The sequence below is a fragment of the Equus caballus genome, chromosome 8 (genome assembly GCF_041296265.1).
Source record: "Equus caballus isolate H_3958 breed thoroughbred chromosome 8, TB-T2T, whole genome shotgun sequence".
Lineage (NCBI taxonomy): Eukaryota > Metazoa > Chordata > Mammalia > Perissodactyla > Equidae > Equus > Equus caballus.
In genome coordinates this window covers 45,905,752-45,929,511 of record NC_091691.1, presented here as the reverse complement: position 1 = coordinate 45,929,511, position 23,760 = coordinate 45,905,752, and the positions used below count along the sequence as shown (strand labels likewise).

At 34.4% G+C, this 23,760-nt stretch overlaps 1 protein-coding gene across 19 annotated transcripts in view; it reads right to left on the bottom strand.

Annotated features, from left to right (window-relative positions):
- Nucleotides 1–23,760, bottom strand: part of CEP76 (centrosomal protein 76) — a 35,819-nt gene that overhangs the window by 6,351 nt on the left and 5,708 nt on the right. For 4 of the 19 annotated variants that reach the window (XM_070220669.1, XM_070220670.1, XM_014727769.3 and 1 more), the window contains exons 6-12: nt 22,503–22,600; nt 22,012–22,140; nt 15,513–15,701; nt 12,512–12,678; nt 11,011–11,344; nt 8,838–9,055; nt 8,311–8,426 (exon numbers count right to left, since the gene is read on the bottom strand). In XM_070220669.1, the coding sequence (XP_070076770.1) occupies nt 8,311–8,426; nt 8,838–9,055; nt 11,011–11,344; nt 12,512–12,678; nt 15,513–15,701; nt 22,012–22,140; nt 22,503–22,600 (1,251 nt within the window). Of the gene's footprint in view, nt 1–6,486; nt 8,427–8,837; nt 9,056–11,010; nt 11,345–12,511; nt 12,679–15,512; nt 15,702–22,011; nt 22,141–22,502; nt 22,601–23,760 lie in introns of those variants that run through there. The other 15 variants (XM_023648216.2, XM_070220679.1, XM_001489254.7 and 12 more) reach the window with 10 other exon arrangements.

Genomic DNA, 23,760 nt, shown 5'->3' with positions numbered 1-23,760 from the left:
AGAGAATTCAAAATGGCTATCATAAAAAACTCAATGAGTTACAAGAAAATTCAGATAGACTTCAATGAAGTCAGGAACAAAATTAATGAACAGGGGGAATTCTTCACAAAATAGATTGAAACTATAAAGGAAAATGAATGAGATAAAGACAAATAACAAAGCTGACATTATAGAGGATAGAATTAGCAATCTAGAAGACAGAAATATAGAAATGCTTCAGAGGAAGGAGGAGAGAGAATTAAGACTAAAAAGAAATGAAGAAATTCTCCAAGAAAAATGTGACTCAATTAGGAAATGCAACATAAAGATTAGAGGTGTTCCAGAGGGAGAAGGAAGGGAGAATGGAGCAGAAAGCTTGTTCAAAGAAATAATAGATGAGAACTTTCCAAACTTGGGTAAAGAGCTGGAAATGCAAAAGAAAGAAAGAAGCTAAAAACTCCTAATCATATCAATGTAAAAAGATCTTCTCCAAGGCACACAGTAGTAAAACTGGCAAAAGTCAATGACAAAGAAAAAATATGAAGGGCAACAAAGCAGAAGAAAATAACTTACAAAGGAACCCTTATCGGGCTTTCTGCAGATTTCTCAGCAGAAACCTTACAGCCTAGGAAAAACTGGAATAATATATTCAAAATTCTAAAAGACAAAAACTTTCAGTGAAGAATACCCTACTCAGCAAAAATATCCTTCAGATATGATGGAGAAATAAAAACTTCCCCAGACAAACAAGTGCTGAGAGAATTCATTGCCACAAGACCCTCCCTACAAGAAATGATCAAAAGGCCCTCAAGTCTGAAAAAAAAAGAAAGGGTTTACAAAGCCTTGAGCAAGGAGATAAATACACAGACAAAATCAGAAAATTGCAGCTATCAGAACAGGTTAGCAAACAATTACAACATTAAAGATAAAGAGAAGGACAACATCAAAAATAACAATAATCTTGTCATTTTAACAACAAACTCACAACACAAGATGGAATAAGATGTGACAATAACAACTTAGAAGGGGAAGAGGACAGGGATGGAAGTGGCTTAGTCTAAGGAAATAAGAGGATATCAGAAAATGGACTATCTTAGCTATGATGTCTTTTATATAAACCTCATGGTAACCACTAAACAAATAATCAGAACAGAGACACAAATGATAAATAAATAGAAAACTGAGAAAACAATCATAGAGAACTACCAAACCAAACTGGTAGTCTGAAATACACAGAACAAGAAACGAGGGAAATGCAGAACAACCAGAAAATGAGTGATAAAATGGCAGTATTAAGCCCTTATATGTCAATAATCACTCTAAATGTAAATGGATTGAATTCTCCAATCAAAAGACACAGAGTGGAGAGATGGATTAAAGAACAAGACCAAACAATATTCTGCCTCCAGGAAACACATCTCAGCTCCAATGACAAACACAGGCTCAGAGTGAAGGGATGGAAGACAATACTCCAAGATAATGGTAGACAAAAGAAAGCAAGTATTGCCATACTTATGTCAGACAAAGTAAACCTCAAGATAAAACAGGCAATGAGAGACAAAGAGGGGCAGTATATAATGATGAAAGGGACACTTTACCAAGAAGATATAATACTTCTAATATGTACCCAGCACAGCAGCACCAACGTACATAAAGCAACTATTAATAAACCTAAAGGGAGATATTAACAATGACACAATAATCATAGGGGACCATAACACCCCACTTACCACAATGAAGAGGTCATCTAGACAGAAAGTCAACAAGGAAATAGTGGAATTAAACAAAAAACTAGACCAGATGGACTTAATAGATAGATAGATAGATAGATAGATAGATATAGAACATTCCATCCAAAAACAGTAGAATACGCATTCTTCTCAAGTGCACATGGAACACTCTCAAGGATAGACCATTTGTTGGTAAACAAGGTAAGCATCAATAAATTTAAGAAGATTGAAATCATATCAAGCATCTTTTCCAACTATAAAGCCATGAAACTAGAAATCAACTACAGGAGAAAAGCTGGGAAAGTGACAAATACGTGGAGAATAAACAACATGCTACTGAACCACCAATGGATCAGTGAAGAAATTAAAGGAGAAATGAAAAGGTATCTAGAGACAGATGAAAATGAAAATACACCATACCAACTCAAATGGGATGCAGCAGAAGTGGTCATAAGAGGGCAATTCATAGCAATACAGGCCCACACTAACAAACAAGAAAAATCTCAAATAAGTAGTCTTAAAGTACACCTAAGAGAATTAGACAAAGAAGAACAAAGCCTAAAGTTAGCAGGAGAGAAATAAAAATTAGAGCAGAAATAAATGAAATTGAAACAAAAAAATCAGTAGAAAAAGGATCAATGAAACCAAGAGCTGGTTCTTTGAGAAGATAAACAAAATTGACAAACCCTTAGCCAACTCACTAAGAAAAAAAGAGAACACTCAAATAAATAAAATTAGAAATGAAAGAGAAATTACAACGGATACCACACAAAGGATTATAAGATAATGCGATGAAAAACTGTATGTCAACAAATTGGACAATCTAGAAGAAATGGATAAATTCTTAGACTCATAACACCTCCCAAAACTGAATTAACAATAAATAGAGAATCTGAATAGACCAATCACAAGTAAAGAGATTAAAATAGTAATCAAAAACCTCCCAAAAAACAAAAGTCCATGACAAGATGGCTTCTCTTGAGAATTCCACCAAATATTCAAAAAAGATTTAATACTTATCCTTCTCAAACTATTCCAAATACTTGAAGAAGAAAGAACACTTCCTAACACATTTTATGAGACCAACATCACTCTGATCCTGAAGCCAGAGAAGGGCAACACAAAGAAGGAAAATTACAGGCCAACATTGCTGATGAACATAGATGCAAAAATCCTCAATAAAATATTGGCAAACGAAATACAGCAATACATTAAAATCACCATATACCATGATCAAGTAGGATTTACACCAGGGATGCTGGGATGGTTCAACATCTACAAATCAATCAATGTGATACACCACATTAACAAAATGAAGAATAAAAACCACACGATTATCTCAATAGACACAGAGAAAGCATTTGACAAGATCCAACATCCATTTATGATAAAAAAAAAAAAAACTCTCAATAAAATGGATACGGAGGAAAGTACCTCAACATATGACAAGCCCACAGCCAACATCATACTCAATGGGGAAAAACTGAAAACCATCTCTCTGAGAACAGAAACAAGAAAAGGGTGCCCACTCTCACCACTCTTATTCAACATAGTACTGGAGGTTTGGGCCAGAGCAATTAGGCAAGAAAAAGAATAAAATGGATCCAAATAGCCAATGAAGAAGCAAAACTCTCAGTGTTTGCAGATGACTTTTTATATAAAGAAAACCCTAAAGAATCCATCAGAAAACTATTAGAAATAACCAGTAACTACAGCAAAGTTGCAGGGTACAAAAGCAACTTACAAAAATAAGTTGCATTTCTATACTCTAATAATGAACTAATAGAAAGAGAAGTCAAGAATACAATCCCATTTACAATTGCAACAAAACTAATAAAATATCTAGGAATAAACTTAACCAAGGAGGTGAAAGAGCTATACAATGAAAACTGTAAGACATTATTGAAAGAAATCGCTGATGACACAAAGAAATGGAAAGCTATTCCATGCACACAGATTGGAAGAATATATAGTTAAAATGCCATACTACCTAAAGCAATCTACAGATTCAACGCAATCCAAATCAGAATCCCAGTGACATACTTCACAGAAACAGAACAAAGAATCTTAAAATTCATATGGGGCAACAAACAACTGTGAATAGCTAAAGCAATCCTGAGAAAATGAACAAAGCTGGAGGCATCACAATCCGACTTCAAAATATACTACAAAGCTATAGTAATCAAAACAGCATGGTACTAGGACTAAAAGAGACACACAGATCAATGGAACAGAATTGAAAGCCCAGAAATAAAACCACACATCTACAGACAGCTAATCTTCGACAAACGAGCCAAGAACATACCATAGAGAAAGGAAAGTCTCTTCAATAAATGGTGCTGGAAAACTGGACAGCCACATGCAAAAGAACGAAAGTAGATCATTCATTATCTTTCGCCATACACAAAAATTAACTCAAAATGGATCAAAGACTTGAAGGTAAGACCTGAGACATAAAACGCCTACAAGAGAATACAGGCAGTACATTCTTTGACGTCAGTCTTAGAAGGATCTCTTCGAATACCATGTCTACTCGGGCAAGGGAAACAAAAGAAGAAAAAAACAAGTGGGACTTCATCATACTAAAGAGCTTCTGCAAGGCAAAGGAAAACAGGAACAAAATGAAAAGACAACCCACCAACTGGGAGAAAATATTTGCAAACCATCTATCTGTCAAGGGGTTAATCTCCAAAATATATAAATAACTCACACAACTCAGCAACAAAAAACAAACAACCTGATCAAAAAATGGGCAGAGGGGGCTGGCCCCGTGGCCGAGTGGTTGAGTTCATGTGCTCCGCTGCAGGTGGCCCAGTGTTTCATTGGTTCGAATCCTGGGCGCGGACATGGCACATTTTGCAAAAGAAAAGATTTTTTTAAAAGTTAAGTAACAACCAGCCAGTTACACCTAATTTGTAAATAAATGGATTTCACAATGAATTCTTTCAGAATACAGACTGAATATAACTAAAATATTTTCTAGATGCATATTGTATCTCAGTCGTTCACTGAATCTCTCATAAGCATCCAAAGAAACAGAATGCCACGTCTTTATATTATTGACCTTCCACACCACAAGGAGTCTCACGCAGCTCACTGCCCCTCTCAGGGCCTCAGCTTCCCTAGGCCACCTCCCTAAAATTTAATTCTGGCCTCATCTGTCAGTGACTTGAAACCCCATACTGATACTGTAAGTTTTGATAGATTATATGATGAGCACCCTCAGAGACAGATGCCTTCCATATTCCTACCTCTTGGGTCAAAGTCAGGACTTAGATGCAGAACTGATCTGCTACTAGAGAAATGTATCCTTGGACAGGGAGCTTCACTTCTCTGGATCCCAATTTCATTAATATATAAATTAAGTTGACTAGAAGACCTAAGATTCAAGTCCAAAATCCTGTAATTCCAGGCCATGAAATATTAAATCACATGTAAAAATAGCATAAATATAAAGGTGGTAAAAACTCTGGTTTTGAGCAGATGAAAAAAAAACGAGCCACCTTCAAAAATGCTGGTAAACATCTGTTTTGGAGTACAAGTCTAAATTCAGTAGAATCAGAGAAACAAATCTTTTATTTCATAGAAATATATGTGAACTAACTACCAGCTAATAATCTCCTCTCCTTTCTTCCTAATATCCATGACTACATTGACACTAGTGTCAAGTAGTTAATTCACAAACCAAATAAAAGTGACATGTAATTACAATGACTATGCCAACCAAATCTCAGAAGAAAACATTTAACGTTTAATACTCACATTTAAATACATTAATGATTATAACTGAAGTCGTGCTTTAAATGCAGAATATGCTATAAACAAGGCGTTAAGGTTCTTCAATATTGGATGGCATCTAGTTTATGTGTTTGGCTATTTTGTTTTCAAGATTTTATATAGGCTTTAGCTAATCTCAAATTATTTCTCAACTACCAATAACTGGAAAGCAATACTACTTTCATTGGTATAAAAGTGAAGTGCATGTTAAAAGCAGATTATCTAATTCCTATACTTATCTACCTAAAAAGAAAGTACAGGGGCCGGCCCCATGGCCGAGTGGTTAAGTTCGCACACTCTGCTTCGGTGGCCCAGGGTTTTGCCACTTTGGATCCTGGGTACAGACATGGCACCACTCATCAAGCCATGCTGAGGCGGCGTCCCACATGCCACAACTAGAAGGACCCACAACTAAAAATACACAACTATGTACCAGGGGGCTTCGGGAGAAAAAGGAAAAATAAAATCTTTAAAAAAAAAAAAAGTACAAAATTGTTATCTAAGAGTCAAAGAAAAAAATGATGAAATTGCAAACTGTAGTCCAACCCATTTTCTTGGTTAGTAGAGCATGAAATCAGAAGTGTGAATGAGTTAGTTAAAGCAATCGATGGCTCAGAAGTAACACCTTCTGAGGGTCAGATATCCGCCAATACTACTTTATGAGCAATACTTGTTTCAAACATAAAAGCCTGTACTTCATTTGGCACAAACCTTATCTTTGTTTAGAAGTAGAAAAATGGGTTTCAAATCTGTGTACTTTCCAGAATTGCCAAGTTATAAATATGTTTTTGCAGATGCTATCAATACTACAAAAAATTTTAAAGGAACTTAGAGTGTTTAGTTAGTTGGAACTGAATTTAGTAAGTTTTATTCAACAGGTTCATGCTTGAGTAACTAAGTTTCTAGGTGTCTGATATTCTTCTACTAAATAAACCCACATATATGTAAAGAGGACTATGTTAGTGCAGATTGTCAAAAAGAACACTTTAGAGACATTATATTAATTTTATGTTTTTAATAGAAAAACAACTTTTATGACAGAGCTAAATATACAAGGTAAGTTTAATTTTTAAAAAGAAAACTTACTGGTAAGAGTAGCAGAATTCTAGTGATAAATGCACTAATCTTGAAATAAATCATCTTTAGAGAAAAATATTAATTCATGCCAGACTCTATTAAAGTGCATAAAGAGGAAATTTATTTTAGAATTCATACCAAAGGCCCATTATAAATACATGTGTTACTCTGGTACAGTAAGGCAGGAAGCCCAGCCTCAATGGTAACACAGCCTTGATCTTAATATAGTCTGCCTCTTAGTATGTGCCTCATAAATAGTCTGTTCCAAAAGCTGAAAATTACAAGCAATTTTCTTGTTGATAACTTTATGAGTAATTTTGGCAACAGAGTAAAAACGTCTTAATTCTTATTTTGCTAATTCTCTAGTCATGTCAGTCTCACAAGAAACATCTGATTATCATTTTCAATGAAAACTGAAAGAAGAGGGATATTTTCAGACTTTTTAAACAAATTAAACCATAAATATTTTTCATACGTAAAAAAAATAAATAAATTTTAGGATAGCTTTAGATTTTAATTTTCAAGAAACATCAAGTCATTTTATTTGCAATGGTAAATTAAAGTAATGAAAGGAATAACTTGCACAGCCAACTGGTATACAGTTACTTTCTTAAGACCAGTTTCATAAGAAGCAACTGAATTAAGCACTGTGCACAGAGATGCTGAATGGATGCTCAAACTTATCACTTACATCATGCAGCTTCTTACAAAAAGTCAAACTGCTATAGTCTTTTTAATGCTCACTGCTGCTCACTTTTAAAACTAACTTTTAAAACCCTGCTCAATTTTAAAACAAACATCAGCACGGAGTCACTCACATATGCTTACTTTTCAGTGGTCTCACATGATGATTCTCTGATTTAGATTAGTTACATATACACTGATGTTTTTATCACAATGAAAAGAGGAAAGAAAAAAATGTGGATTCAGAATATGGAATCCATGAAGAGGCTAAAAATGAATCCTTTGGCCACAGAAAATCAGCAACAGACTGGCAATATTAATTATAGAAAACAATTTATCAGTATAAAAACAAAAGGGTATCATCTTTTTTTTCTAAAAGACCCAATTTATTTTTATAATGAATCAAAATAACATATTTGTGTACCTTCATGTGAGGTTTTTTTTCTTATCAATATTTATGCTTTTCTGGTACTAGTTTTTTTCATACCCTTACATCAAAGTCTTCCCATAAATCTCTGAAGTCACGAATATCCTTATCCATGGGTAAACGACGAAAGCGATAATTCATCAAAATATATTTTCGCCTATTTAACAAATAAATCTGTTGTGAGGTTAATTCCTTCTAATTCATATAAAATAATCCCATTAATCTATGAAAAACAATGATCATATTGATTTTACTATACCTCAAACCCTTAGACAAATATATTTCTGATTACCTGTTAATGTAAGGAAAACTGAGTAAATTTAATATTCATACTTAAACTACTGAATACCTATAAACAAAGCAGTATTTATTAAAATAGAATATACACAATTTACACTAAATTCCATTCAGATTTATACAAGTTTTTCATGCTTAATTTTTAAATACACACATCATGATTTCTTTCAAACATTATGAGTCAGGTATATACAAAAGTGAAATATGACATCTAAGCCAGATTGCGATTTTTAAAATAATGAACCTCTAAACAGCTAGTGATGTACAATGCGTAAAATTCCAATTAAACAGGTATATTCTTATAGAAATGTTAGTCCTATAATACTGAGCGATATTTACAAGCAAACATGATCCAAACAGCACATGCAGATTCAGGGTAAGTAAATACTCGGACACGAACTGCCAGTCGCACCTGGTCTCCGCGGCAACAGATTATTTCTTCACAAAAAGGAGACCTACCGAAGAAAGAAACTTTTTCAATTAAGAAGTGAACATAGGCTTTACTTTCTTATTTTGAAGTAAGTCAGTATTTACAATAATTTTTTTAAATCCTCTCTCTGCTACCAATAGCTTTGTAATTTTGGTTGAGCTATTCAAATTATAGACTATTTTCTCATAGTCTATAAATTTAAAAAAATTATACTAGACAAGATCGACTGAGGTTGCACCAAAATCACTGGGAAAATTATCCCAAACTATCTAGAGCTACATTTCAGACCAAATGAATCACAATCTGTGCAAAGAGGTTAAGTCATTATAAAAGCTCCCTGTGTGATGCTGAAGTCATTCCTAAATAACTACCAGACTAACTGATGGTTAAGATTCCTAAGCCAAAAACATTCATGAATTCCTAAATCCCACCTTACCGAAGACAGGTAGCAAATGCACGCCTTGCATTTCTATACACAAAATGTATTGGGAACCCTTTAAACGTGTGACCATCAGGTACAGCTCTCCTTATGGCATCTTGAAATTCTTCATTGCCTGCAGATATACTTGTCGTACGTTCAAATTCATAAGAAGCCAAAGCTGGTGATAAGAGATAGGAAAGCTGGTCTTCCCAAACAGTAGTGAGGCCAAGATCCTACAGCAATCAAAAGAGAAAAAGTAAAAGTGAAACATGTTAATATTTTAAAAACCAATTATAATTAAAATGTTGATTATTTTAATATAAGCCAAGAAAAGATTTTTAAAACCTGTCATAATTGTTTAAACTTATCATTGATTAATATAAGAATAGATAGAAATAAAAATAAAAGGAACTACAGGTATCAGGTTTTACTTCTTAGAGAAATAACCAAAAGCCATTCAATACAATGATGTTAGTGAAGGTTCCAAATCTTATACTTCCTTAATATCCACTAGAAAAGACCACATGGGATAGTCCTACTATGGAAGACACAGTGTCACTGAATTTTGAGGTCACGTTTTATTTAACTTTAAAGAATTAAGTAGGATTGAATTTGCTTAACTGACTGCTCCTACCATAAATTCAAACACAGTAGGAGAGAAAAGTCAACAAACAAACTGCATATACAATTAAACAAATATTTACTGAGCGTTTACTCTGAAAGGTGATGACTTTTATACTGTAAGAAATAAAAAGGTGAAGAAGACATGCTAAAGGCCTTCAGGGAGCTTAAAACATGTTTCTATGGAATGCTGAAGGCCATTTGATTTCATTTATAACATCAAATGAACTATTCATGTCTAGATGTCATATTTTAAAAATTTTTTTACCAACATAAAAAACTTCTCGAAATTATAAATACTTTGATTATCATAACAGATCTTTAGCATTTCTTGATTTCACATTCAAGGTTTTAACTGGTTCCAAGTGATCCCTAAAGTCCATGATCATCTACACTTTTCCAGCAAAAAGCAAAAAGGGACTCTCACTCGCAGGTTTACAAGCACCATTAACTTAGCTAGTAAGCAACACTGGCAGCTAAGATCAATCTTGTTTTCTTTTCCTATACAAAGTATTCTTATAATGCAATAAAACATTAGTTTTATTTGTAAACAGGACCTAAGAAACGAAAACTAAAAGGCAATACAAGTGATGGAGAGAAAGGGACGGTAATGAGGGGATTTCATTTCCAGTAGTGTAATGAACTAAGTCCCTGACCACCCTATTGCTGAAAACATACTACAAATGCCAGATTAAATATTTTCCAAAACATACTTTTAAATACTCTGATGAGTTGGCAAATGAGTAAGGGAGATTTTAGAGGCCAAAGCTGAGAGTCACTGGGAGCCCTGAGAACATATGGGATAAATCAATTTACCTTTGATGGCCTCAAGGGACATGGAAAACAGGGCTCACCCAAGGTGGGGAGTCTATTAGGGAATCCCAAAAGGTGAATTAGAAACAAATCTCTTGTAGGAATTTTGGGTTCTCTGTAGGTTATATGTGTTGCAAATAACTTTTCCCACTCCAACGCTGCTCTTTTCACTCTCTTAATGGTTTCTTTTGATGAACGTAAGTTCTTAAAACATACTAATCTTTTCCTTTATGGTTAATGCTTTTCATGTCTTCTTCAAGGTACTTTACAAAAGACATCTAAATGGCTAATAAAGAAGAGGTTTGACCTCATTAGTAATCAGGGAAATGGAAATTAAAGCCAGAATGAGGATATCATTTTACACCCACCTAATTTAGTCTAATAGGAAAGCAAAACAAAATCAACCTGGGAAAAAAAAAACAAAACGAATATGAAAAAAATATAACTCACTATTTTTAATTGGAAATGATGTAAATATTTGGAAATCTAAATAGCGGTATTCAGCAAAAGTCTGAACAAGTTCACCATTCTTCATTTCCAGAAGGTTCTAAGAAGTATTGGTTGAATCTGGAAATTTTTGAGTCTTAGAACTTAACTCCTATGACTTTCAAACTACAAATTCATAAAGGCAGGGAGCATATTTGCTTTGTTCCGAGCTAGAATAGTGACTGGCACTATCATACATGCCAAAAAAACTGAAATATGTCAACAAATTAAAAAAATGTATGAAACTACAAATTCCAGTGTTAATTACCTTCCTGTGTTCTGACACTAGTAGCCTTAGCTGCATTTCTATTTCATTACTTGTTACTGAAGCATCAATCGTGGATGCACATAGAGGTGGAAAGGGAGGAAGGGATGTTGTTGCTCCTGGAGCACATACAGATTTAATCGCTTCTTCACTCATGGGTTTCCATTTGGACTCATCATTCAAATCAAATACACAGACTTCTACTGAGTCAGAGGGCTGACAATTTCCCAGGAACATCTGATGATTGAAAACACAACCAACTGTTCGATATGGGTACAATGGTTTGGGTTGTTCGGCAACTGGAGGTTCATCAGGATTGGTAGATTTGTGGATGTACCTAAAAAAAGTAAATTATAATTTTACATAATAAAAACTTAAAATATAAGAAGGCAGCTTTTATCGAGGAAAAAAATTATTCTAACACTTAAGGCTTAACGATTTCCCAGGATGAGAGTTTAATACTTGTTTTTCCTTATATTTCCACAATTTGATTATTCTGTATTAATTGTACGACACATCTTATGATATAGAAACCAACTTTATTCCTTTAACAAAAGAATATATTCTATGTATATAGTTAAGATCAAAAATGTTTCTCTCATACAACACAATTAAAATAATTTAGTAATACATTATTAGGCAAAACTAAGCAAAATGTCTATCAAACAGGGAAAAAGAGAACCTAAGAAAATGAGACGAGGGCCCAGGGTTGCGCCTTTAGAACCCTAACATTTAAAGACAAGATGAAGGAAAACTGAGAATAGCCAGAGAGGAATAATGAAAACTGAAAGACAGTGCTATGACAGAAGCTAAGGAAAAAGAATGTTCCAGGAAGGAGGGAGCATTTAACTCTTTCAAAATCTGATGACAAGCAAAACAACTGAAAAAAACATACAGTGGATTTACTATCATGAAGTTAGCGTCCACATCAAATTTTCAAAAGAAATCATGATTTGCAACTTGAATTTATTTTCAGGCATAGAGACGATCACCAGAAAAAGCATATGCCAATTATACAAAATTAAAAGTAAATATAGTTTATTTTTACCAATATCATGTTGGTAAAGAATATTTAAGGTGTACACATTTTTTTTTTTTTTAAAGATTTTATTTTTCCTTTTTCTCCCCAAAGTAGCCCTGGTACACAGTTGTATATTTTTAGTTGTGGGCCCTTCTAGTTGTGGCATGTGGGACGCCACCTCAGCACGGCTTGATGAGTGGTGCCATGTCCACACCCAGGATCTGAACTGGCAAAACCTTGGGCCACCAAAGTGGAGCACGTGAACTTTAACCACTCGGCCACAGGGCCAGCCCCTACAAATTTTCTTAGAGTGTATTTAACAGCTATCTTAACTGAAGTAATTTTTTACATGGTCATCAAAAAGGCTCTAATAACTAAAATTATCAGTATATGCCTTTGAGTACTGTCAATATAAACAAAAAACCTGCAATTCAAAACATTTACATCTTCATTTTAATATCCTTGTAAATTTAGTTGACTAACCTGTGTCCTGTTAAACTCTCCCAAAAAGTGATGGTTCCATCAGTTCCACAAGTCATAACCCATGCATGAGGTACTCCTTTTGCCTTAGTCCCAACACAGACAAAGGCTTCTAATCCATATCCAAGAAGGAGGCTGCACAGAAGGTTAGCATGATCTTCACAGTCACCCTAGGAAATGACACGAATTAAAATTAAGTACTGATTCCTTCATACTGTTTCCTTGTTAAATACTTAAATATATAATTACAATTCAAAATATTATTAAATCTTTTACTTTTAATCATTAGTCTAGTGTTAAGCTGAAACAACGAGGGGAAAAGAGAATATACTAATTTTAGAAGAACCTAAATTATTTTACAAAGTCAGTGCTCATCAATCTCATAGTCATAACACATACACTTTAAGAGGGGGCATTCAGATTCAAAAGTTTATAAAGAACTCATAAAACACAGAAAAAAGCAGTAAGATGTTAAAGATGGATAGCTAAAGGACATGAATAGATAAGCTGACAAATCATACAGCAGGAAATGTAAATAAATGGGAAAAAACTTAAAACAATCAGCTATAGTAGCTATACATCATCAGTTTAAGGAAATATATAGAAAAAAAGATTGGATCAAAGAACAAAAAATGAAACAATGGCTATAATTAGGGTAGGTGATATATAATTGTCCCTTCTACTTTCTAAATTCTCTTTGATAATGTTCTATTACCTTCAATTTAAAAAAATTATGAAAACTACAAAAATAGAAAATATCTGATAATATGTTCCATGAAGAAAACATTAAAACATTAAACACTAAGGCTAAAATTACGTGAAGATATGTATTTAAGTGTAGGACTATGGGTAATATGCAAAAACAAAGATAACTACTGAATTCAGTGTTAGAATGAGGGATGATTTCTTTCCCAAAAACTTTTGCATTAGTGGCTCTACACTGTTGTTTTTTAATTAACAGTAATAAAACAAATAGCATTTTATAATCATCAAACTGACTTTTGAAAAATACAATATCCAATCTTTTAGACCGAATAATTTCTGTACTGAGATTTTATACTAAAAAAATTTCAAAGGAAAAATAACAATACAATCAAACATATTCAATGCAAAAATTCATTTGCAGTGATACCAAAAAATTGGAAGTAAGCCTTAGTCAAAAGAAACAGTTTCTACAATGACGAAAGAGTTAAGTAGATTTTATATAAACTCAAGAAAACTTTATACAGCCATTAAAAGACAGAGATCATAAAGATCATAGCAACACATGGGGAAATGTTCATGGCATAAGGCTAAAAGTATGACACAAAACTTTATTATCTTAATTATAATTACGTCAAAAATGATACACAAGAGAAAAACAAAAATATAAAAAAAGATGAAAAATTGGTAATAGAATTATGAATGTAATTTCACCTTTACTTTACAACAGTTGTAATGCTGCTGTTTATGCAAGAACAATTTTTTAACTAATTTGCAAGCTTTTAAGATGTGCTTTCTTGGGCCAGCCCCATGGCCGAGCAGTTAAGTCTGTGCACTCCACTTCAGCGGCCCAGGGTTCAGATCCTCGGTGCAGACATGGCATCACTCATTAGGCCATGTTGAGTGGTGTCCCACATGCCACAACCAGAAGGACCCACAACTAAAATATACAACTACGTACTGGGGGGATTTGGGGAGAAAAAAGCAGGGGGCAAAAAAAAGAAGATTGGCAACAGTTGTTAGCTCAGGTGCCAATCTTTAAAAAAAAAAAAAAGATGTGCTTTCTCTTTAAACAAACTTAGGTAAATAAAAACAGTGAATCAAAGGGGTGAATATTTGCTTTACAAAAGAATTATTTACACAATAATTTTAAATATGTTTCACACCTACTATACTTGAAATAAAAATTTAAATTCATACACACAACTTTTGGGAACTACAGCTTGGGAATAAATCACAATAATTTTTTTGGAGCCAGCCCTGATGGCCTAGCGGTTAATGTTCAGCGTGCTCTGCTCTGGCAGTCCAGGTTTCGTTCCTGGACATGGAAGCACAGCACACATGTGTCAGTAGCCATGCTATGCTGGTGGCTCACAGAAGAACTAGAAGGACTTACAACTTGAATATGTAACTACATACTGGGCTTTGGGGAGGGGAAAAAAAAGAGAGGAAGATTGGCAACAGATGTCAGCTGAGTGAATCTTTAAAAACTAACAATTCTTTTGATAAGCAATGCTTAACTGTTTTCAATTGTCTTTAAGACAAAATATTTCTAATTGACAAATCAATCTCTAATCTAAATAGTTTCTTCCACTGTACAGCTTTGCCTTGTGAATACCCATACTAGTCACACAAGCTCAGACTAAACAAAATTATTTCAAAACAATAATAAAGAAATTTTTTTCTGTTCTTTCAACAGAATTGGAATGCTAAAGATAGTCTCACTTGTTTTTATAATATCATCAACATTTTTGGGACACATAAGATTAGGAAATATCCCATTATCTATAAAATTAGTTTATTGAAATAAATTTCATTTAGCATCAACAAATGTACACAAATTCTTAAATATATAATTAAATTTGAAACTAAACAAAATATCATGTAATCCAAGATCTTTTTCTATATTCATTTTGACTGCCAATTCCTCTTTCAAAAAAAATGTATCATCTAAGCAAATTGTAACACATGAATACTCCTAGAAGACCATGGTTCTGGTCCTGGCAGTGTTTCTAATTCACTAATTTACCTCTATATCTTGGATCCTGACACTATAGTACTCGTAGGTCCCTATCTCACAAAAATCATATTATGTTAAATAAGAAACTACATGAAAAAATAAAGATGCTAAGTTGTTTCTTTATGTATTGACATTTAAATGTTAGGGAAAATGGTGAAGAGATTCTGATTTGTTCAAGTTGACAATATGTATATTTTTTCTAAGTTAATTCTTTTACAAATGCACCATAAACTCACAATAACTATAATGTACTGCTTTTTAATTCTATTGAGCGTAGGATACCTTGTTTCTACAGAGAAAGGCCAGGAGTGTGCACCACTGTTCCTGTTTACCTCCTCCTCCAATAACAGGGGCTCTTTCATAACCAAGGACATTAACAAATCTTGCAGCTTGCCTTGGAGTATCCAGAAGCCTCCCAGCTCGAAGTGGTTTAACATAGGAGCAGACTGGTCTATTTATCCCATTTTCATCCTGGAAGAGAAAGGGAAAAACATCTGTAATGACAGATTAATCATTCCCAATTTTAACACCTTTTCTTAGAAAACACTAATGTATTCTAAATACATTAGATAAAATAAGTCTGATACCACTTATTGAGTGCTTACCTAGCATCCAGCACTAACTTGCTGAGTGCTGTGCATACAATTTCTCTCTCAATCCTCATAACATCTATTACTTTCATTTCATAGATGAAGAAACCGAAGCTACAGCTATAATGCAATGGAGCCAGGATTCAAACCCTGAGCTATGTGACTCCAAAGCCTGTGACAATAGGAACCTGAACTTATGATCCAGCAATTCCATTCCTGGATATATATCCAAAGCAGTTGAAATCAGTATCTCAAAACAGGTATCTGCACATCCATGTACACCACAGCATACTGACAATAGCCATGATGTGGAAACAACCAAAATGTCCTTCAACAGAAGAATAAACAAAATGTGGTGTATATGTACAATGAAATACTATTCAGCCATAAAAAGGAGAGCCTGCCATTTTCAACAACATAGATGAACCTGAAAGGCATTACGCTAAGTGAAATAAGCCAGACATCTAGACAAAGACAAATACTGTACCGTATCACTTGTATGCGGAATCTCAAAAAAAAAAAAAAAAGCCAATTTCATAGAAATGGAGAATGGAATGGTGGTTGCCAAGGGTTGGGGGAAGAGGGAAATGGAGTAATGTAGGTCAAAGGGTACAAATTCTCAGTTACAAGAAGAGTAAGTTCTGAGGATCTAATGTACAGCATGGTTACTATAGTCAACACTATAGTATTATAAACTTGAAAGTTGCTCAGAGTAGATCTTCAGCATTCTCACCACACACACACACACAAAAAAGAGTTAACTAGGTGAGGTGATGGATGTGTTCATTATCTTGATCTTGGTAATCATCCCATAAAGTATTTGTTCATCAAATCATCACACTGTACACTTTAAATATATATAATTATATTTGTCAATGATTCCTCAATAAAGTTAAAAAAAAAACTCCTCTGAGAAAAAGTAGGCAAGTGGGTGGGAGATGGAGAGGGGATCTAAGCCGAAGTATTCATTCATATTATCACACAGAATTTAATGATATTTACCCAGACAGAATAACTTTTCAGATTAACTGATAAAACAATGATCAGAACTCATTTTTAGTTTGTTTCCATTAAACTTGGAGATCCATAGGAAACAATGATTTGTGAACCAAGTCAAGTGAAAGCAGAGTTTTGAAAACATCTTAGGGAAACATTTTAGGGAAACATCTTACATTTGAAATACAGGATGTATCCTAGCATTTGAGCTGAATAACTACTGTGCACACAAGAGTCTCTGATCACTGTTCACCACTGTGCTTTTAGAGTTAAATTACCAAAATTTCTACTTCACTTACCTTCATGATTACTGAGATGACAAGGCCAAAGTGCCATTTTCTATTCAAATTCAGAGACAATTTAACACTCTCTATTATGACAAAGCTCCTCAGAAATAAGACCTAACTCAGCCAACAGAAACACCACCTGTTTGAATTCAAAGCGACTGATGTCTTTCTACACCACAAAAACATCACTTCTCCCATATAATCCCATGCCTCAGCAAGAAAAAAACTTGCCTATTATTTATTGATTATAGTGAGAAAGATCATGAGTTTTTATTTCAACAGCATTTATTTCTGCTCTGATTTTTATTATTTCTCTCCTTCTGCTGACTTTGGGCTTTGTTTGTTGTTCTTTCTCTAATTCAGTTAGGTGTACTTTAAGATTGCTGATTTGGGATTTTTCTTGTTTGTTAAGATGTGCCTGAATTGCGATGAATTTTCCTCTTAATAGAGCTTTTGCTGCATCCCATATGAGTTGGCATGGCATGTTATCATTTTCATTTGTCTCCAAGTATTTTTTGATTTCTTCTTTAATTTCTTCAATGATCCACTGCTTGTTCAATAGCATATTGTTTAGTCTCCACATCCTTGTGCCTTTCTCAGCTTTTTTCTTGTAATTAATTTCTAGCTTTATAGCATTATGATCGGAGAAGATGCTTGTTATTATTTCAATTTTTTTAAATTTGTAGAGGCTTGCCTTGTTTCCCAACATATGGTCTATCCTTGAGAATGTTCCATGCGTGCTTGAGGAGAATGTGCATTCTGCTGTTTTGGGGTGAAGTATTCTAAATACATCTATTAAGTCCAACTGTTTTAGCTTTTCGTTTAGCTCCACTGTTTCTTTGTTGGTTTTCTGTCTGGATGATCTGTCCATTGATGTGAGTGGGGTGTTGAGGTCCCCTACTATTATTGTGTTACTTTTGATATCTTCTTTTAGGTTTGTTAATAGTTGCTTTATGAACTTTGGTGCTCCTGTGTTGGGCACATAGATATTTATAAGCATTATTTCTTCTGGATGAAGTGTCCCTTTGATCATCATATATTGTCCCTCTGTGTCTCTCTTTACCTGCCTTATCTTGAAGTCTGTTTTGTCTGATATAAGTATTGTGACACCTGCTTTCTTTTATTTGCTATTTGCTTAGAGTACTGTCTTCCACCCCTTCACTCTGAGCATGTTTGTCCTTTGAGCTGAGGTGTGTTTCCTGGAGGCAACAAATTGTTGGATCTTGTTCTTTAATCCATTTTGCCACTCTGTGTCTTTTTATTGGAGAGTTCAATCCGTTCACATTGAGGGTGAGTATTGATGCATGAGGGCTTAATGCTGTCATTGTGTTGCTCGTTTTCCGGTTTTCCTGTGTTTCCTTTGTTTCTCATCCTGTGTGTTTTAGCCTACCCATTGACTTCTGCAATTTCTTATGCTGTGTTTCTTAGATTTTTCCTTATTTATGTTTTGTGTCTCTGTTCTGCTTTTTAGTTTAGTGGCTACCCTGAAGTTTGTATTCAGAATCTTGTGTATAACATAGTCCATTTTCTGGTGGTCTCTTACTTCCTTAGCCTAGACTGTTTCAGTCCCTTTCCTCCTCCCCTCCTAAATTATTATTTTTATCTCTTATTCCAACTTGTGTTGTGAGTTTGTGGTTAGAGTGATAAGATTGTCTTTGCTTTGGTGATTTCCTTCCCTTTATCCTAATGCTATAGATCATGAGTTTTTAATATGATACAAAGCAAAATGACTATTATGATTTCTACTCATACCTATGGTTCTCAACTCCAAAAGGCACTGTTGTTTTTTTCCTGTCCTTTCCCACCCTGCTCTACTTCCTTTGCTCCAACACTTTCATAGGGGTCTGTTACTCTCCATCTCCCTACACCATCTTAAGAGTCAAAAATAGAGACAAAATGAAGTGATCAGCTAGGAGAGCTCAAATAGAATGAAGGACCAAAGTCAGGTAAGGAAACTAAGGAACAGAGAAAGGAGGAGATTTAAGCCCTGGGTCTCTTAAGGCACAAATCTTTTTTTGGGGGGGTGGGGTGGGTGCGGAAGATTAGCCCTAAGCTAACATCTGTGCCCATCTTCCTCTATTTTGGATGTGGGATGCCACCACAGCACAGCTTGATGAGCTTGGTGCATAGGTCCATGCCCAGGATCTGAACCTGTGAACCCAGGGCCACCGAAGCAGAAAACTCGAACTTAACCACTATGCCAAAAAGCTGGCCCCTTATGTCACTGATTTTTAAAACAGAAAATCATTATTCTAATTTTGGAGGGAAGTAGAAAACTATTATTTAGATTTCTTTTACATTAATTCAGCATTACTAATGATCAAGTATTGTATGAGAATATTAAGTACTGAAATCACAATCTCAACATTAAAAGAACAGCCTCAATCCTGAAGTGATTTATAACATTTTCTTAAAACTTAATGGTCTTAAAGGTCAATTCTTATAACTTACTTTTAAATTTCTTGCACTAGAAAATTTAAAAGCTATCATAAGTGAATTACTACTGTACTATATAGCAAAACCAGCTAGTGAGGGAGAAAAGTAACAATGAATTTTTAAGTATAATGACCCTGGGAATTCTACAGATGTTTGGTTAGGATAAAGGCGATTAAGTCAGTTCCTATGTGGGCCAGTTAGTCCTATTCTTACAACTCCACTAAAAGGCAAGAAAGGGATGAGTACTTAAAAAGTAGACGTATTTGCCCTAAATCAGTCATCAACAGCAGCATCTCGGAATACAAGCTGCATCATTATATGTTTCATTACAGCAATATTTCTAATAGTACCTAAATACAGTCCCATAAACTACTTAAAAATGTCTTCAAATTTTCAGTATTTCAATCTCTAAAGCTACTCTGTCCAACAAGAATGCCACTAATTAAATGTGGCTATTTAAATTTTAATTAATTAAAATTAAATGAAATTTAACATTCAGTTCTTTAGTCACATTAACCACATTTTGTGTGCTCAATAGCCATATATGGTTAGGGACTACCATACTAGACAGCACAGATATACAACATTTCTATCACTGCAGAAAGTTCTATGGAACAGTGCTGCTGCAAACTATTTCCTCTTGTGTCTGGGAAGCAAAGGAAATTCATTTTCAGACCATATATAATAATTTTCTTGGTTTAAAACTATAGTTTTTGTAATTAAATTGAGTGCCTTAAGTAACTGTCATTGTTCTTTAATTTCAAATATAGGAAGCAGCAGCCAGAAACACCTCTGGGGAATCTAAGTAAGATAAACACTTTTTTTTCTTTTTTTTTTTTGAGGAAGATTAGCCCTCAGCTAACTGCTGCCAATCTGCCTCTTTTTGCTGAGGGAGACTGGCCCTGAGCTAACATCATGCCCATCTTCCTCTACTTTATACATGGGACGCCTACCACAGCATGGCTTGCCAAGCGGTGCCATGTCTGCAGCCGGGATCCGGGCCAGCGAACCCCAGGCCAGCCAAGCAGAACGTGCGAACTTAACCACTGCACCACCATGCCGGCCCCAGATAAACATTTTATTTGTTCTCACTATATGGAAAGAGGCAGCAAAGTCAAAACAAAAAAGCACTATTCAAAACTGCAATTTGATAGTCTGCCACGACTGAGTTGCTGTTTGATTTCAGAAAAGCCTCTTCACTTCTCTATCCTTCATACTATTTACTAAAAGTGGCAACGCCTGACCGCTTAATGATCACATATGCTTACAATGAGACTAAATGACCTTACGTGGTTCAAATTTTTTCACGATGAGTTTTAAGAGACAGGAACTTGTTCAGTAATATTTCCTAAAAGAAAATGCCAGTTCCTCCATTCCCTTAACTGTATATCCCCTCCTCTTCCTCCTCCTCTTTCATGTGCCATTTCTCTGATCCACTCCTCTCCCACCCGCCCCTCCCCCGCCGGGGGCCTTTCTGGTCCCAGATTCCACACAGCAATGAATAATCTCACCTCAGACTAAACAGACAGCAGAGGGCCAGTTATATTTTGATTGGTTTCTTTTCGTCCTTGTCCTGACATCACTGCTACCTTACTTGCCCAGCCATTCAATGTATAGACAATGCTACCAGAAAGTCTGAAGCTATTACCCTCATTTCCACCACTAGTCAACTGAAGTCTCCCATTCCCAAGCTCCTCATCTAGAAATTGAACCACTTTTAGCCTGTCCTAAAATCTAGGGAATGTAGGGTAATGTTAGACAAATGCACAGGATCTGAGAAACACAATTCAAAATACTACTACCCTATACTGATAAAAAGCATGTATATGAGGCTGAACACATGAAATATCCGAATGGTTCCTCATAACTTACAAAAAAATATGGATCTGATCATACATTTTATGGTGGTTTGTTAATGAGAGAAAATAGGCTTAGGATACAGGAAAAATAGAAGCAGAGATAAAGAGGTAAAATGCTGCAGTTAAATATTATTGGTCACTGGCTTAGAGATCTCGATTATATAGAATTATTACATGTTATATCGTTTATCTTTTTAAAAAAGGCCCTAACAAAAAAAACATGTATAGCCAGAGGCCCAGTTCTGCACACAAAAGCTGACTTTACACATAAATTGCGAAGTGCCCCAGTAGTCAATTACTTAGTACTAAGTATCAATCAAAAAGATACTCCAAGTTAAACAAAATAACTTTTCATCTACTTTAAATCAAATACATTCAAAAAAGAGTTTAAAGAAACAGTAATTGAAAATGAAAAGCAAAATAAACCAAAGATTGTACTATATCGCTCACTTACTCAGTGAAGGAATATTACAAAATCAGCATTCTGTTTTACAAATAAACTTTCAGTTGCCTGGAATAAATACATTTTACAAATTCAAGTTAAGTGAAATGTATATACACAAGAGTAAACCTCAAATAAAGGTGTGAAGCTTTTCTAATACAATTTACAAACCTGTGCAAAAATCTTAACCAGCCGGGAGCTGTGTGAGGGTCGAATTTGTAAATATTCTCTCCACCACTGCTTAGCATATACAAGAAATAATCGCTCTTTCTCTGCAGTTTTCTGACGTTCCAAAGCAAGCTTGAAATTTAAAAGAAGAGTCAATTTCTATTCATTCTCCTTAATTCATTACTACAAAATATAGAACAAATCTATGCACTTCTTTCCATCACCACCCTAATCTAAGCTACCATCAGCTCGTCTGTAAGAACCTCCTGACTCCCTTGTTCCTATACTTTCCCCAGTACAATCCAGTCTCTATACGATAGTCAGTGATCTTTTTTCTCCCAATACAGACATTTTCAATAATAAAAGATATTGTTATTCTCTTGCTTAAAACTAATAAATTGTAATTTTCTAAAAAGAGTACTTTTTAGGATCAACAGGTAAATATACTACTATGAAAACAAATACACAAAGAGGAGAAATCCAGAATTATTTACCTGCGTGTTTACTACTTCTTGAGATAAGGTTTGATTGAGTGCTGGGTACATCTCAAGTTTTATATTTAAAATTCCCACAGCAACTTTTGATTCTGTGCCTATAAATATAAATAAATATTTAGAACTCCAGAGGTTTCAATAGTAGGTATAGTCAGTCAACCAAAGCCTAACCAAAATAATTTACGAATTTTGTGCTTTACCACTTACGTAAAATAAAGACGATATTTAACATCACCTTTAATATTCATATTAAAAATGAACGAAATCAATTTATTTTTATTTTGTACAAAGGCTTTCATCTAATTATAAAGAGATAACCTATTTTCTTAACTTCCTAATCACATTTTAAGGGACTTTTCGGACTTAAAGGATTTGGGATTCTTCATTTTGACTTTCATTAAATCTATCATACCAACCAGACTTACAATAAAAACAAAGTCAAAGCAACTGTTAATACCTCATTCTCAGAAAATATTTATACTCTTTGTCTCATATAGTCATTCCCATTTATCCCTTCCATTTTCACACCACATGGGAGGACAAATTTTCAAGCTATGCCCGGATTTAAAGAATTGGAAAACAAATATACTTCACATCAAAACTATTTAATATTTCTTTGCTGAATGAGAATACACTTGTTTCTGGGTCATTACTATAATTATCATGTTAGGCCTACATTTGAAGACAAATAATGGGTATCTCGTTTGAAAATAAATCTCCTACATAAAACTTTTTTCTCTACTTTTTATTTAAGGAAAAACTCATTGATGGTCTGACTTATCAAAATCTAAATTAGTAAAGCTATACTGTCCAATGGCCAGACTTAATTCTGTGACTACTTTTCAATACCAAAGTCATTCCATTATGTTATGCATAAAACACTGGTAGGTTTTCATTGTATCAGCACATATGTATTACCTATCAAGTAGTAGGCAAGAGGCCAAGGAGACAATGGTGCATAAGATAGGCACCATCTCTGTCTCAAAGAGTACTATTCATTGAGACGGACACTGAGCAAGTCAGGTCCTCTGAATGCCACTTGCCCACATGTAAAAGGTTAGAGTATCTACTCCATATCCCACAAGAACTGCCGCTGTAGGAAACTACTGTTACTATCAGGGATGTACTGTATTCTGGGATGTAACCGAGTGAAGGTTTTTTTGCGTATGCGTGCATGTATATGTGTGAAGAATCTTAATTTTCTTTATAGCCTTATACATAATCAAATAAACTTTTTTTAAAAAGCTCTCAAAATTTC